This window comes from Delphinus delphis, chromosome X (assembly GCF_949987515.2).
Source record: "Delphinus delphis chromosome X, mDelDel1.2, whole genome shotgun sequence".
Classification (NCBI taxonomy): Eukaryota; Metazoa; Chordata; class Mammalia; order Artiodactyla; family Delphinidae; genus Delphinus; species Delphinus delphis.
In genome coordinates, this window is record NC_082704.1 from 885,017 (window position 1) to 901,007 (window position 15,991).

The 15,991-nt window shown below is 41.9% G+C and overlaps 1 protein-coding gene across 1 annotated transcript; it reads left to right on the top strand.

The window, feature by feature from the left end:
• Window positions 1–5,051: 5,051 nt before the first annotated feature.
• Window positions 5,052–6,290, top strand: MTCP1 (mature T cell proliferation 1). Its single transcript, XM_060002831.2, has 4 exons — window positions 5,052–5,317; window positions 5,437–5,607; window positions 5,689–5,740; window positions 5,832–6,290. Exons 1-3 carry the CDS (start codon window positions 5,213–5,215, stop codon window positions 5,734–5,736), a joined length of 324 nt encoding a protein of 107 aa, XP_059858814.1. The 5' UTR covers window positions 5,052–5,212; the 3' UTR covers window positions 5,737–5,740; window positions 5,832–6,290.
• The last annotated feature ends 9,701 nt before the right edge of the window (window positions 6,291–15,991 follow it).

The window sequence follows — 15,991 nt, forward strand, 5'->3', positions numbered from 1 at the left end:
CCGCGCCCCGTAACTTCGGTTCGGTGACCTCGGCCCGGAATGCCCCTCGGCTCGCCCCGGGCTCACGTCCCGATCCCGGCTTGAGTGGCCCGGGGTGGGTGACCTGAAGTTGTAGCCTCGCTGCTCTCGAGGCGGATAATTAGCCCAAGAAACACTATATTCATGTGAGTAACCTCTTGGCAGAAACAGTGTTATACTGTGTCTGAAAAAGTATCACTCCTAAGCTTGGCGGCTGCTACTTTCTCCAAAGGCTTTAGGTATTTATTTGTTCGATACAGGGAAGGGGAAAGGGGAACTGAAGTTTCTGTTCGAGGTCGGATGTATCGCAGATCGCAGCAGATATGCACAAGTTTCCTCAGCTCGCCTTGTCTCGGTGATATCAGACCTGGTGAAATTATATGTAAAAGTAATTTTCTTTTGAGGTGTGATAAACGTGCAATAGGGGACAGTACACATCTCCCACTCCCGAGGCTAGGAATTACACGCGGATTCTGGGAACGATTCAAAACCAAAGAAAAATCTATGCCGTGCTGCCGCCACAGCCAGTCAGTGCCTCTGTGGGTTTGATCTGCTTCTCTGTTCCATGTGTAGTTGGGAGACAGGCGGACAGGGCAGTACTGGAAAGGGAACATGCCCAGGGTGCTGCTGGAGGAGGTGTTGATGCTTTGCTCTTTTCTCCCAAGTCAGTTCCAACCCCGATCTCCCCACAAATAGGGCCCACGTCCAGTGGAACTATCTGGAACATCCATGCCAGCAACCTCCATTTTTACCTAATGTTTAAGAATCATATTGCACATCCTTCCATGATTAATTTTGATAATGATGAAGCTGGGGCGAAATTTCATGTGTGCAATTACACTGGACCCATCTAATTTTTCTCTTAAGCTTCAATTTTACAGCATATATTGTTTTCAATGGCTATTCGCGGCTAGTATGCCCTGCGCTGATGGTGCAAGTATGGCTGTTGTTATTTTTATGTTTTGTGATGGGACGTCTTGCGTTTATAAGCACTTTTAGGCAGCTTCGAGAAGAAAAACACCTTTTGTCTATGGTTGGTGTTAGTCAATCTCATATCCCACAATGATATTCTCTACCTTTTATAATGCTCATGGCTGCATTTTACAGCTCTAAAGTTTAATTGGAGTAGAAAAAAACTATTAACATTTATGGCAAGCTTATCATGTGCTAGACACTCTACTAAGCATTTGTATACCTTGTATGTGTAAACTGCCCCGATTGGAATCAGCCTCTGCAACTTCCTAGCTGTGTTACCTCATGCAAGTTAGCTAACTTCTCTGTGCCTTACTTCCCTCATCTTTAAGTGGGGGTAATAATAGTATCCATCTAATGGGTGACTGTGAAGATTAAAAGAGTCAATATATAAATAAACATGTAGGAAGTGCTAGGTAAGTGCTGACAGTTACAATTAATTTGTTCTTTAATTCTCATTTGACATCTTAGAAAACTGGAGTGTAGAGAGTGTAACTTATCCGAGGTCACAGAGCTAGTAAGTGGCAAAATCAGCATTCATACACAGGCCGGGCTGACTCCAGGGCTTGGTAACTTCACCCATTGTAAGTAGATGAGTTTATTAATTGACTTCAAATAAAGTAAGTGTATTCAACTGATTCATGTTTAAAAACTGTTCAAACACCTGGAAATTAAACCAAATTATACTTCTTTTAAAAGACAAAATGATTCATTCTGTAAATGAAAAATAATGGTTTTACTTGCATTACCTACCTAAGCAAGCCCTTCTGTGTGGTCTATCCTGCTTAAGACATAGTTCACAAACTGCCTTATTAAGAAATATTCTGTCTAGGCCAGTGTGGTCCCTGGCCGTGGCATCAAGGTAACCCCCACGGGGACAATCTTTTTTAGTGCATTCATGGGTAATAAAGGTATATAAACACTTCTCTTTTTTTTGGCCGCGCTGTGCGGCATGCAGGATCTTAGTTCCCCAACCAGGGATCGAACCTGTGCCCCCTGCATTGGGACCACGGAGTCTTAACCACTGGACCACCAGGGAAGTCCCTATGAACACTTTTTTGAATCCATTTGAATTTGCAGCTGGTAGTATTACTTGAGTTGAGTGGAACAGGTTTATGTTCTGTGTTTTGTATTGCACATTGTACCTAAGTTTATCTCGAGGTTTTCAGAGATTCATCTTGGTTCAAGGGGTCCCGAATTTTGTGCACAACTGTCATATGGAGGAGAATGTTCTCTAGTCAAATAAATTTGGGGAATGTTAAAATAAAGTTTCTTTACTGCATACCTTGCCAGAGGTTTTACTGTACTTATGTTCTTTATGATTCTACAAGATTCCCAAACTTATTTGACCAAGGAAAAAGTTAGGGGCAAGTGTTCCAAGGATCACTTTTAGGGAAACTGTATTCCATTCATACAACCTGCGATTTTGTGGCTTTGATCTTAATCCCTCTCACTGAGCCTTGGCTTTTCTCTGCTGAGGCTCTTGATTCGTGCTCACAGGGCAGCTTCTCAGTCCCTTGATCACTGCAGTTGCCTTTCGCTGGGCCTTCACGCTGTCTCTGGTAGCGCATGCAAGTCCAGGGTTGTGTGCTGGCGTTTGTCCCAGGTTCATCCTGCTGATGCCCAGCATGTTGTCCTTCAGGTCACAGCAGCACACCACGCTGCCTTTCTTCTGAGAATATTTTGTAGTGACTCATAGGCCTCTTTGTAGTGATTCTTACTAACTCAGAGCATCCAATTTGTTTGCCCTCTATGCCAGTGGAATTATTTCCTTTTAATGTCGATGTAACCAGTAAAATTTTGCTTTTCATTCAAAACAGATTTAAATGTCAATGTGTCAACGTGTTAGTTGCTGCTAGGACCTATCTGTGAAGTTGAGATGGTGCTAAAACCTTTAACATTTGGTCTCCACTTTGGGGGGGGCACGTGTTTCTTTTGTACTCAAAATTCAGACTTTAATATATTTTATTTTGACATTAGTATTTACTGGGTTTTGTTTTATCTCTCCTTTCCAAAATCTTGGGGAGAAAGAGAGGCAGAACAATTGTATCTGCTAAATGGAAAAAAATGGCTTTGAACAAAATAATGTATAGCTATATAACAGACCCAGAGGGTCACTCCCTACCCATGCTCATGTGGCCTTTGCCTCCCCTCTCTACTCAGCATACGTATCCATCCGCTCACAGGAACACTGTTTGACTAGTATTTGAGGCTTAGGGTGTCCAGTGCTGTATTATTCCTTCCGTTGAGGTGCTTATAACACTGTACTGGGGTGGGGGGGCGCGGACAGGACTTGTGAAATAAGCAGAGTAAAATGCGAAGCAATTTATAATTAGCGGCCAAACCTGAGTTTTAGTTTAGACATAAATGCTACAGTATTCATAAGAGGCAGGAAGTTTTCATCAAGAAGGCAGGCACCTGCCCTCTGTGGTAATAGTACTGAGATAGGCAGAGAGGCCCGGGGAGGAACATTAGGTGAGTGGAAAGCGAGAGCAAGGATACGGCGCTAGACATGATGAACCTGGTATTGGGGGAAAGTTGGTCTCAAGTACAGTGGTAGTGGTGCTTGCTGGAAATGGTGACAGGTGGGATGCACCAACTGAAGAAGAGGAAGAAGTCCACGATAACTCACAAGTTTTGAGTCCGCAGGATCAGGAGAGGCTGTGTTGCCACTGCGAGAATCAGGATTTGGTTTAGGAGAAGGTGTTCCGCTTTAGGTGAGTTTGAAATGAGGGAGCCCTGTAAGACAAAAGCTACGATGGGCTCAGCGTCAGGTCCACGCAGGGTGCAATGGGCGAGGCAAGTGTGCTGCTCATCAACTATTCACCACAATCAGACCATTTCCTAAGTCTATAGAAGATAGTTTCCACTTACCTTTTAGGGAAGGCAAACCAGCAGTGTTAAGGAAAAACAACAACAACAAATCAGACTCAGATTGTTGTTCTTGAAAAGAAGGCTTGGTTCAGCTCAATTAGTTCTTCTTTCTGGCACCATTCTGTGTTCTGGCATCTCGTTTCCTCTTGACAATCTCATTTGAGGGTTTAACAACCTCCCAAGTTGTGCTGCAGTCCCTCTCTTACCTAAAGGCCGCCTAACGGGAATAGGAGGCCTCTGTTTTTTGGAGCAGATCCCCCAATGCCGTGTCTGCACTCTGTCCAACATAGACACCCAGTGAAAGCACGCTGCGACGCTGTAAGCTGGCTCCAAAAGGTTCATTCCTGTAAAATGCAGCTCAAGTTGTTGTGAGGCCCTGAATGAGACCCAGACCTGGGCAGAGGATCCTTATGGGGTCGGAGCTGAGTCTGCGTTATGGAAAGAGTTTGCCCAGAGGTGTGCTTCCTTTACACCTCCCAAAGGGCAGATGGGCTTTTCTGACCTTCTGACTTGGGAAAACAGAATTTAAACCCACGCGTCTATGGAAAAATGGGCTCCTGTGACATCCTGAAGCATTATTAAAGTGAAACAAGGACCTAGATGGGTGACTATCACTTGCTGTCTCTCAGCTCTGAATCATCATGATCCCCAGGGTCTGTCGCAACGATGCGACCATAAGTATTTTCCCTAAAATGAAAACTCCCTTCTGGAAATGCCTAGCCATTATAAGTAGCCTTTCTAAGCAAACTGATAAATAGGTCGTTTGCCCTTAAAACAAACTTCTAATTTCAATTTAGAAAGCCATGCACATTACATGATTTGACCTTCACAGTCTTACCTTTTAAAATGGAAACTGCTTGGAAGGGGCTTTTACCTGGAGAATATGGCATGCATGTGTCTGTTATACTGCTTTCCTGCCCAAATAAGTGTGCCCTTACGCGCACTCCTGTGCATATTCCGTTGCTCACTGCATTTTGTCAGATGCTGCTTGCTGAATGCAAAGACTGTGAGACCACTGCCCGGCTTCCTGTAGCGCTAGGCCCACATTTCCACGGAACCCCTCACCTAGCAGAATTCTTGAGTGCTTCGCAGTCAGCAGCATCACCCAGGGTTCTGCCTGAGTGTCACTTCAGTGTCTGCCAGGGAGCTTCAGACATCCTCAGTTCTGTTTAGGCTGTGCAGATAGACATAGGTGAGGTTTGCTTCTAGTTGGTGGTTGCTAGTACCAGGTCACCTTGCTCATTGGTGAGTTCATTCCAACCCAAAAAGTCACACCTGTGTCCTGTGCGCGGGTGCTGCAGGCTTAGGTGGAGAAAAGCAGGGCTAGAATTGGAATCCAAAGCCCAGGATGGCAGGAGAGGATGTGGGGGCTCCACCCGATCACCTCTGGGTTCACCAAGAGGGTATCTACCGCGACGAACACCAGCGCACGTGGGTGGCCGTCCTGGAAGAGGTAACTGTTTACATTTTGTTTCTTTCTTTCTTGATTTTTGCTTTCAAGCAACTTGGTTTCTAACCAGTCTCAATATCCTGAAGTCTTTGGTTTTATTTTTGATCGTTTCTTTCCATTAGGAGACGAGTTTCCTAAGGGCACGAGTTCAGCAAGTTCAGGTTCCTTTAGGTGACGCAGCCAGGCCAAGTCACCTTCTCACCTCCCAGCTACCTCTCATGTGGCAACTCTACCCCGAGGAGCGCTACATGGATAACAACTCTCGCTTGTGGCAGATCCAGCATCATTTAATGGTACACATGTTGCTTAATAATTTTTCATTGTACTGGGACTCTTATAACAGAGTACTCTATAAACTTTTCTTTTTCTGACAGGTCAGGGGAGTACAGGAGCTGTTGCTTAAGCTTTTGCCTGATGATTAATCTGGTATGTATTTCTTTTTCTCCCCTGTCCCCACCCCCCTTCTTCTTTTTCACCCTATTCGATTGTGGTGATTTTAATGATCTTTTTTTTCCAGGTGCTGGGATTCTAGGAAGATATGCCCCTCTGTTCTGTTCAGTATATGGCAATCACGTCATCCACCACTGCAGTGCACCCACCTGTGGGCCTGTGGGGAGGGAGTGGGTTGAAAAACTGCTCAAGAACACAGAAGTTTAGGAAGGGTCATGAAGAACACCGAAAGTGGAACTGCAGAGAAAGGGTTATGCAGGCAGAAAGCAAGTCAACAAAAGCACTTAGTTAGGATACGTAACTTGAAATTGACTCCTTTGGAAATTGCCATAGAACCGTTAATGGACATCATCAGCTGGAACTGGGATCTGATGAATCCCACAAAAGTCAGCACCTGCTACAGAACAGATGCCCTGATCACCAAGGACTTGGTACTGATTTAGAGAGAAGAGAGCAGCTCCTAGCAGCATCAACATCTATTTGTCGCTTATTTGCCCTGCAGCAATTCACCTGCCTTTCCTTCTCCCATCCTGTAAATATCCTAGGTTTTGCTCCAGTGTTTCCCATCCCAGTACTGACCTAACTTGGATCTACTAAGAACTTAGGGGGCTCTGAGGAAAAAAAAAAAAGGGGAGATCATTTGCATTAATGAAATTAGCTACAAAGGCTCCTGGGCCTTTTTCCTTTCTGAAATTGTGTCTTCAAATTTTTAGAAGTTGCTGATCAGAATCGTGGGCACTTAAATTTATTCTCTGGTTACAAATATTTTAAATAAGTTGGTTTCTGTAAGAACTCCAAAAAACGTTTTAGCTGCTTACCTAGCACCTTTCTCAGGAAGTAATAATAGCACCAAATATTGCTGATTCACTACCTGATGAAGATTATTTCCTGAGTTAAAATACTCATGGCAGTTTGTATACATTAAAAGAAGGGTTTTACTTTTTTAAAAATCTTGGGAATAATAGCTATCACGTGTTGAGTCCTTACTGCCTTCCAGGCACTGTTCTATGCACTTTATATACTGTATCACGTTTAATCCTTCCATCAATGCTTTCAGGTAGGTATGATCTCTATTTTACACACAAGTAATAAGGAAAAAGGCTCAAGGAGTTAAAGCATTTATCAAGAGTGGTTCTCTGAGTGACAGAGCCGGGCAGTGGGCCGACTTGTCAGGCTGCAGCGCCGGCTCCTCTAGCCCAACGTTGGTTTACAATAGTCAAGATGAGTTGAAGTCAAGGGGTTTTTTCCCCTATGTAAAGCTATTTATATCTTCCAAGCCGAATGGAATATTATAAAAATACAGTTAATTCATCCTATGAGCAGGAAGAATATTTTTTAGTGTAATTGTTTTCCAGCAATTGTAAGAGCATACTGCTTGTCTCAGAAGAAAATTCCATCGAGGGGCTTTAAAGTCTTTATGTATAAAAGACAAAGTAAAAATCATTTTTCTTATTTTAGTTTTCTGGATATGCCGCAGAAGGATCCGTGCCAGAAACAAGCCTGTGAAATACAGAAATGTTTACAAGGTAGTATGTTAAGTGCTTTTCTATAGTTTTCAACTTTATCTGTGAACTAACCAGAGAACAATTGTTCTTTTTATCAGCAGACTATATTAACTCCTCTCAGAATGTAATATTTCTGTAATTAACTTATCCTAAAGATTTTCCTCACTGTGTCATCAAGGATGGCAGAAAGTAAAAAGTGGTGTGACCTAAGCTTGGGGTTTACAATCCCGGTTGTGCATTTAGAATCACCTGGAGGGCTTCAAACACTTGCCTAGCACAGTTAAATCAGACTCTGGGGGTGGGGTCTGGGCAGGAATCAGTCTAAAAAGCTAACCAGGTGATTTTAATGTGCAGCCAGAGTTGAGAATTACTAAGCTGAGCAAAGTCCTTTTTAGAAAAGACTAGTTTTAAGTGGGTTGGTTAGACTGCACTGTGGCTGACAGCTCACTTTTTAAAAGCAGTCAGGTTGGAAGGGATGGGGGTGAAAATACATTTGGAAGTCAGGCAACTAACTCTTGAAGGCAAAAGTAAATCAGCTAAAGCGTATTTGATGTAAGTGATTTGTCCATTTTGTTTTAAATAAGCCGATAAATTTGACCATATGCTAGGGGATTTTACTTTTTTTTTTTTTTTTTTTGCGGTACGCGGGCCTCTCACTGTTGTGGCCTCTCCCGTTGCGGAGCACAGGCTCCGGACGCGCAGGCTCAGCGGCCATGGCTCACGGGCCCAGCCGCTCCGCGGCATGTGGGATCTTCCCGGACCGGGGCACAAACCCGTGTCCCCTGCATCGGCAGGCGGACTCTCAACCACTGCGCCACCAGGGAAGCCCGGATTTTACTTTTTTAAATCAGCAAATGATTACTAGCAGAACAAACAGAAAAGGCTACAGGGCTATCTGAATTTGAAAGCTGACTTTTTGGATAATTTTTTCCCATTACTAAAGTAATAGATAGAGATGGATGCCCATGAAAATATAGAAAGGGAGGGTGGAAAAATGTTCAGAGTTCACCCAAAGACTCACCACCAAAGAAAACCCTTGTTTGTATATTTCCTTTGACTTTTAACTTTCATTCTTGGACTTTTCATTTTATGGTGTAAGCAATCTTTTTAAAATCTTTTAATCTGAAATGTTAATGTACAATAATAATGCCATTTTATTCATCCTTTTCTTCCCTTCCTCCAAATTTAAGAAAAAGGAAGGGGAATTCCCTGGTGGTCCAGGGGTTAGGACTCAGCACTTTCACTGCCGTGGGCCCGGGTTCAAGCCCTGGTCAGGGAACTAAGATCCCGCAAGCCTCGAAGAGTGGCACCCCCGCCAAAACGAAAAGAATGTTCTTCCCAATTTCTTCTCCCAAATAAATTCTTACCTGATTCTATCTGATTCTTACCTGATTTGAATTAGCAACATACAGCTAAAGGAGAACACAAATCAAGTTAGAACTGGATACACCCCCCTCACTACAATGTGGGTGGATTGAGAGCTAGAGGGGCTAAGAGTGAGCATTAAGTACTCCCTGGATGACAAGCTCAGCTGTAAGGGCTTTAAATCATATTAAGCTGTAATCCTTTCACCCATGAGGCCGACATACTGTGGCCCATGTTTATAGATAGGGAAATCAACACGGAAGCTATGTAACTTGTCTAGGGTCACAGAACTATTAAGGGGCACAGTGATGGTTTGAACCCATTTGGTCTGGGTCCAAACCTGGACTTAGCCACCCAACCATACTCTCTTTCTAATCAGAATTGTCTTTCCTTATCCCAGGCTAACTCCCATACACCCCATTTTAGTACTGGGGGACTCATCACCTGCAGTTGACCTAGGACCTTTAGGTCAAGTCCTCGTTGACTTAGGGTCTATGTATAGCAGGGATCTGCAAATGTTTTATGTAAAGGACCAAACAGGAAATATTTTAGGATTTGGAAGTCAGGAGGTCTTTGGTGTGTGCGTGTGCGTGTGTGTGTGTGTGTGTGTGTTTCCAACCTTTTGCAAAACCCATTCTTAGCTCAGCCGTAAAAAAGAGTGGAATTCAACCCTGAGGCTGCAGTTTGCCAACCCCTAATGCACAGACTTGGTAGGGAAGGTCCAGCAACCACTTTAAACTGAGTGCAAAATAACGTGCATGGTTCCTGCATTTCTCTAATTCACCAAATTAACAAAAGGGGTTAGTGACCAAACACACACACACACACACACACACACACACACACACACACAAGGTTAAAAACCACTGCCCTGGAAAAAGGCATGTAAGGAATCAGCGTTAAAGAAAAGGAAATTATATGTAAAAATACCTTTCGACCACTTTGTACCTCATACTTCCTTATTGACCTGTCGATGGGTCTCTAAATCAGGAAGAATTCAGTGCACTTGGGTACATCCTCTTTCCTCCAGGTCTGTAGATACAATAAAGTGAAAAGGACTGGGAAGCTCAGATCTAAACCTCCCTGTGCCCTAGTCCTACGAGATCATGACTAGGGCCTGTCTATCTGTCTTTCAGCCAACAACTACATGGAATCTAAGTGTCAGGCTGTCATCCAAGAACTGCGTAAGTGTTGTGCTCGATATCCCAAGGGAAGATCTCTCGTCTGTTCAGGATTTGAGAAAGAAGAGGAAGAGAAGCTGACGCTGAAGCCCACATGACAGTAAAGTTCTGCTGAGAAGCAAACTGCTGCCCCACATTGCCACCACGCGGGTTTTATCTATCCTCCTGACTCTTTCTTCAGGCCAGGTAGCAGCAAATATCAAATGAAAAAGTCAACTATAAAAGTTAATATGCCATCTATGCAGAACAAATATAAATATATTAAACAAATAAGTAGAATGTGATAAAACTGAGCTGCTAAAATAAACCTTTTAAGTGAAACTTTTTGGTTTGGTATATGTGATATGTTGACTTATTGTTACCGAAGTCAGATTTGGCTGCTTGCCACTCAAAAGCCAATAGTGGAGAGGCAAGTGTCAGTGGAAGAGGTGCTTTAATCAGAAAACCTGGCATTCTGGGGAGAAGGTGGGTTTGTGTCCAGAGACCAACCCCAAAGATTCTGCTCAGCCGTGACAGTTTTTTTGGTTTTATTAAAAAATTTATTTATTTTTGGCTGCGTTGCGGCGAGCGGGGGCTACTCCTCGTTGCGGTGCGCGGGCTTCTCATTGCGGTGGCTTCTCTTGTTGCGGAGCACGGGCTCTAGGCACAGGGGCTCAGGAGTTGCGGCATGTGGGCTCAGTAGTTGTGGCTTGCAGACTCTATAGCACAGGCTCAGCAGTTGTGGCACATGGGCTTAGTTGCTCCGTGGCATGTGGGATCTTCCCCGACCAGGGCTCAAACCTGTGTCCCCTGCATTGGCAGGCAGATTCTTAACCACTGCCCCACCAGGGAAGCCCCACCATGACAGTTTTTAAAGGGAGAAAGGGGGTAAGAATCTCAGTGAATCGTCAAGGAAGGAGGTTGGATTCTGCATCATTCTCCTTTGCATGCAGACTGGCTGACTTTCTTCAGATGTTTTCTTGCCCGTGTGATCTGCGTGCAGGATTGCTTAGGGGGGCTATTGGGGGTAGAGAGCTAACTACTTCTATCTAGGAAAAGAATCAACAGGTTAGACAAGGCATGGTGTGCATTCAGGAGAGTATAAGTCAGGAGTTAGGTTAAACTGCCTGGTGATCTCATTCCTATAACTAGGTTCTTTTAAGGTTACAGGGGAACAGAAATGGGCAAACAGGAAAGGGGTAAAAGAGCTGCTTTCATTATAACAAAATATATATTTGGTTTTTGTCTCCATTCCTGGCACTGTGGTCCTAAAACGCTTGGAATTTCCTAAGTGATAAGTGCAATAAAGGTGGCTTCTGTTATGTTAATGAGACTTTTGAAAGTCCCTAGGTAACCTTAGGATGGGGGCTGGTTGCCAGGGGAACGGCCTTGCAGGGTTAGAGGGTTAGAACTTTCAGTTCCCACCCCCACCATGACCCCAGGGGAGGGGAGAGGGGCGAGAGGCTGGAGAATATTGGAGTTCAATCACCAACGGCCAGTGATTTAATCAATTGTGACTTGTCAAAGGATCACAGAAAAATAACAGAAAGCCAATGAATCATCAAAGTAGTAATTAGTGAAAGTTTATTGTGCACACACCAAAAAGAGTTTGTGAACACAGAGCACTCAGACCAACACGTGGAATGAGGCCGGGTGGGGGGGGGGGGCACTGTTATAAAGCAGCTTACACAGCATGAGGGCAGTGACTGCTTATTCTTCACAGTGATTGGTTATAATATTAGAATTTTCTTAAATGGTTGGGAATTGGTCAGTGGCTAACCTCATATCAGCCTTAGGAAACAGTTTAGCTTATGCTTTCCAGAAGCATAAGCGAGAAATGACCCAGGTCAGGTTAGTCTCCTAAAATAAGCTCAATTAAGCCTTGCTTGCGTGACTAAACTGGTTTTGTCTGTTCATGGAGTTTTCAAGGCTGGTCTCAGTTTTTTATTTTTTATTTTTTTAAATTTTATTGGAGTATAGTTCATTTACAATGTTAATTACTGCTGTACAGCAAAGTGATTCAGTTATACATGTATATATTCTTTTTCATATTCTTTTCATTATGGTTTATCACAGGATATTGAATATAGTTCCCTGTGCTATACAGTAATTAGGGCCTTGTTGTTTATCCATTCTATATATAATACTTTGCATCTACTAATCCCAAACTCCCAATCCTTCCTTCCCCCACTTCTCCCCCTTGGCAACCACAAGTCTGTTCTCTATGTCTGTGAGTCTGTTTCGTAGATATGTTCATTTGTGTCATATTTTAGATTCCACATATAAGTGATATCATATGGTATTTGTCTTTCTCTTTCTGACTTACTTCACTTAGTATGATGATCTCTAGGTCCATCCATGTTGCTGCAAATGACAAAATTTCCTTCTTTTATATGGCTGAGTAGTATTCTGTTACATATATGTACCACATCTTCTTTATCCATTCATCTGTCAGTGGACATTTAGGTTGCTTCCATGTCTTGGCTATTGTAAACAGTGCTGCTGGGAACATAGGGGTGCATGTATCTTTTTGAATTAGAGTTTTCTCCGGATATATGCCCAGGAGTGGGATCGCTGGATCATATGGTAGCTCTACTTTTAGTTTTTTTGAGGAACTTCTATACTGGCTGCACCAATTTACATTCCCACCAACAGTGTAGGAGGGTTCCCTTTTCTCCACACCCTCTCCAGCATTTGTTATTTGTAGCCTTTTTTTTTTTTTTTTTTGGCTGCACTTTGCGGCTTGCAGGGTGTTAGTTCCCCAACCAGGGATCAAACCTATGCCCTCAGCAGTGAAAGCTCGGAGTCCTAACCACTGGAACGCCGGGGATTTCCCTGCTATTTGTAGACTTTTTAATGATGGTCATTCTGACCAGTGTGAGCTGGTACCTCATTGTAGTTTTGATTTGCATTTTTCTAATAATTAGCGGTGTTGAGCATCTTTTCATGTGCCTATTGGCCATTTATGTCTTCTTTGGAGAAATGTCTATTTAGATCTTCTGTCCATTTTTCGATTGGGTTCGTTTTTTTTTGTTATTGAGTTGCATGAGCTGTTTGTATATTTTGGAAATTAAGCCCTTGTCAGTCGCATCATTTGCAAATATTTTTCTCAGTCCAAAGGTTGTATTTCATTTTGTTTATGGTTTCCTTTGCTGTACAAAAGCTTATAAGTTTGATTAGGTCCCATTTGTTTATTTTTGCTTTTATTTCTATTGCCTTGGGAGACTAACCTAAGAAAACATTGGTACAATTTATGTCAGAATGTTTTGCCTATGATCTCTTCTAGGAGTTTTATGGTATCATGTCTTATGTTTAAGTCTTTAAGCCATTTTGAGTTTATTTTTGTGTATGGTGTGAAGGTGTGTTCTAACTTCATTCATTTACATGCAGCTGTCCAGCTTTCCCAAAACCACTTGCTGAAGAGACTGTCTTTTTCCCATTGTATATTCTTGCCTCCTTTGCCAAAGATTAATTGACTGTAGGTATGTTTGTTCATTTATGGGGTCTCTGTTCTGTTCCATTGATCCATATGTCTGTTTTGTGCCAATACCACACTGTTTTGATTACTGTAGCTTTGTAGTATTGTCTGAGGTCTGGAGGGTTATGCCTCCTGCTTTGTTCTTTTTCCTCAGGATTGCTTTGACAATTCTGGGTCTTTTGTGCTTCCGTATAAATTTTAGGATTATTTGTTCTAGTTCTGTGAAAAATGTAATGGGCAATTTGATAGGGATCACGTTAAATCTATAGATTGCTTCAGGTAGTATGGCCACTTTAACAATATTAATTCTTCCCATCCAAGAGTATGGGATATCTTTCCATTTCTTTGAATCATCTTCAATTTCCTTTATTAATGTTTTGTAGTTCTCAGCATATGTCTTTCACCTCCTTGGTCAGGTTTATTCCTAAGTATTGTTTTTTGATGTAATTTTAAAATGGATTGTTGGTTTACATTCCCTTTCTGATATTTCATTGTTAGTGTTAAGAAATGCAGCCAATTTCTTTTATTTTTCCCCGCTCCCTCCTCCACCCCTCTGCCCCTGCAACCAATTTCTGTATGTTAATCTTGTATCCTGCTACCTTGCTGAATTCATCGATTAGTTCTAGTAGTTTTTGTGTGGAGTCTTTAGGGTTTTCTATATATGGTATCATGTCACCTGCATATAATGACAGTTTTACCTCTTCCCTACCAATTTGAATAACTTCTATTTATTTTTTTCTTGTCTGGTTGCTGTGGCTAGGACTTCCAATACTATGTTGAAGAGAAGTAAGAGTGGGCTTCCTTGTCTTGTTCCAGATTTTAATGGGAAGGCTTTCAGCTTTTCACCATTGAGTATTGGATTGGCTGTGTGTGGGTTTGTCATAAATAGCTTTTCTTATGTTGAGATATGTTCCCTCTATACCCACTTTGGTAAGAGTTTTAATCATGAGCGGATGTAGAATTTTACTGCATGTTTTTTTCTGCATCTATTGAGATGATTATGGGGTTTTTTTCTTTTGTTGATGTGGTGTATCACATTGATTGATTTGCACATATCAGACCATCCTTGTGACTGTGGGATGAATCCAACTCGGTCGTGGTGTATGCTCTTTTTTATGTGTTGTTGGATTCAGTTTGCTAATATTCTGTTGAGAATTTTTGCGTCTGTATTCATCAGAGATATTGGCCTGTAATTTTCTTTTCTGGTAGTGTCTTTGTCTAGTTTCAGTATCAGGGTAATGGTGGCTTCATAGAATGTCTTTGCAAGTGTTCCTTCCTCTTCAGTCTTTTGGAAGAATTTGAAAAGGATCAGTATAAGTTCTTCTTTGTATGTTTTGTAGAATTTGCCTGTGAAGCCATCTGGCCCTGGACTTCTGTTTGTAGGGAGTTGGGATTTTTGTTTGTTTGTTTTATTACAGAGTCTATTTCACTTCTAGTGATTGGTCTGTTCAAATTATCTGTTTCTTCTTGACTCCGTTTTTTTGGGCTGTATGTTTCTAGAAAGTTGTCCATTTCTTCTGGGTTGTCAAATTTGTTGGCATAGAATTGTTCATAGTATACCCTTATGGTTTTTTGTATTTCTGAGTTATGAGTTGTGATTTCTCCTCTTTCATTTCTTATTTTGTTTGAGTCTTCTGTCTTGTCTTCTTGGTGAGCCTGGCCAGAGGTTTGTCAATTTTCTTTACCTTTTCAAAGAACCAGCTCTTGGTTTCATTGATTTTTTTCTATTGTTTTTTAAATCTCTGTTTTATTATTTCCTCTCTGATCTTTAGTAAATCCTTCCTTCTGCTGACTTTAGGTTTTGTTTGTTCTTTTTCTGATTTTTTTTAGGTTGTGGGTTAGGTTGTTTGTTCGAGATTTTTCTTGTTTCTTAAAGGCCTGTATTGCTGTGAACTTCCCCCTAAGAACTGCTTTTGCTGCATCCCATAGATTTTGTATGGTTGTGTTTTCATAGTCATTTGCCTTAAGGTATTTTTTAATTTCTTCTTTGATTTCATTGTTGACCCATTGGTTTTTTAGTAGCATGTTGTTTAGTCTCCATGTAATTGTTTTTTTCTCGTTTCTTTTTCTGTGGTTGATTTCTAGTTTCATGCTGTTGTGGTCAGAAAAGATACTTGAAATATTTTCTATATTCTTAAATTTTTTGAGGCTTGTTTTGTGCCCTAGTATGTAGTCAATCCCAGAGAATGTTCCATGTGCACTTGAAAAGAATGTGTAGTCTGCTTTTTTTGGACGTAATGTCCTGAAAATATTAAGTCTGTTCTGTTGTATCATTTAGGATCTCTCTTGCCTTATTGATTTTTCTGTCTCAAAGATCTGTCACAGATGTGAGTGGGGTGTTAAAGTCTCCTACTATTATTGTATACCCATCAATTTCTCCCTTTATGTCTGCTAGTATTTGCTTTATGTATCTGGGTGCTCCTATATTGGGTGCATATATGTTAATGAGTGTAATATCCTGTTCTTCTGTTGATCCTTTTATAATTATATAGTGTCTTTCCTTATCTTTCGTCGTGGGCTTTGAGTGATCCTATATTGGGTGCATACATGAGTTTTTATTTTAACACTGTGTAATGAAGCCTCCATAAAAACCCAAAAGGATGGGGTTCAGAGAGCTTCCAGGTTGGTGAACCAGAATGCACCCACATGTCAGGAGTGGATACACCCCAGTTCCATGGGGACAGAAACTCCTGTGTGTCAGGCCCTGCTGGACCTCACC

Coding starts and splice junctions, on each gene's coding strand:
- MTCP1 (XM_060002831.2), top strand. CDS start 5,213: ATGGCAGGAGAGGATGTGGGGGCTCCACCCGATCACCTCTGGGTTCAC. Junction 5,318..5,436: donor GGGTGGCCGTCCTGGAAGAG/GTAACTGTTTAC, acceptor TCTTTCCATTAG/GAGACGAGTTTCCTAAGGGC. Junction 5,608..5,688: donor AGATCCAGCATCATTTAATG/GTACACATGTTG, acceptor TTTTTCTGACAG/GTCAGGGGAGTACAGGAGCT.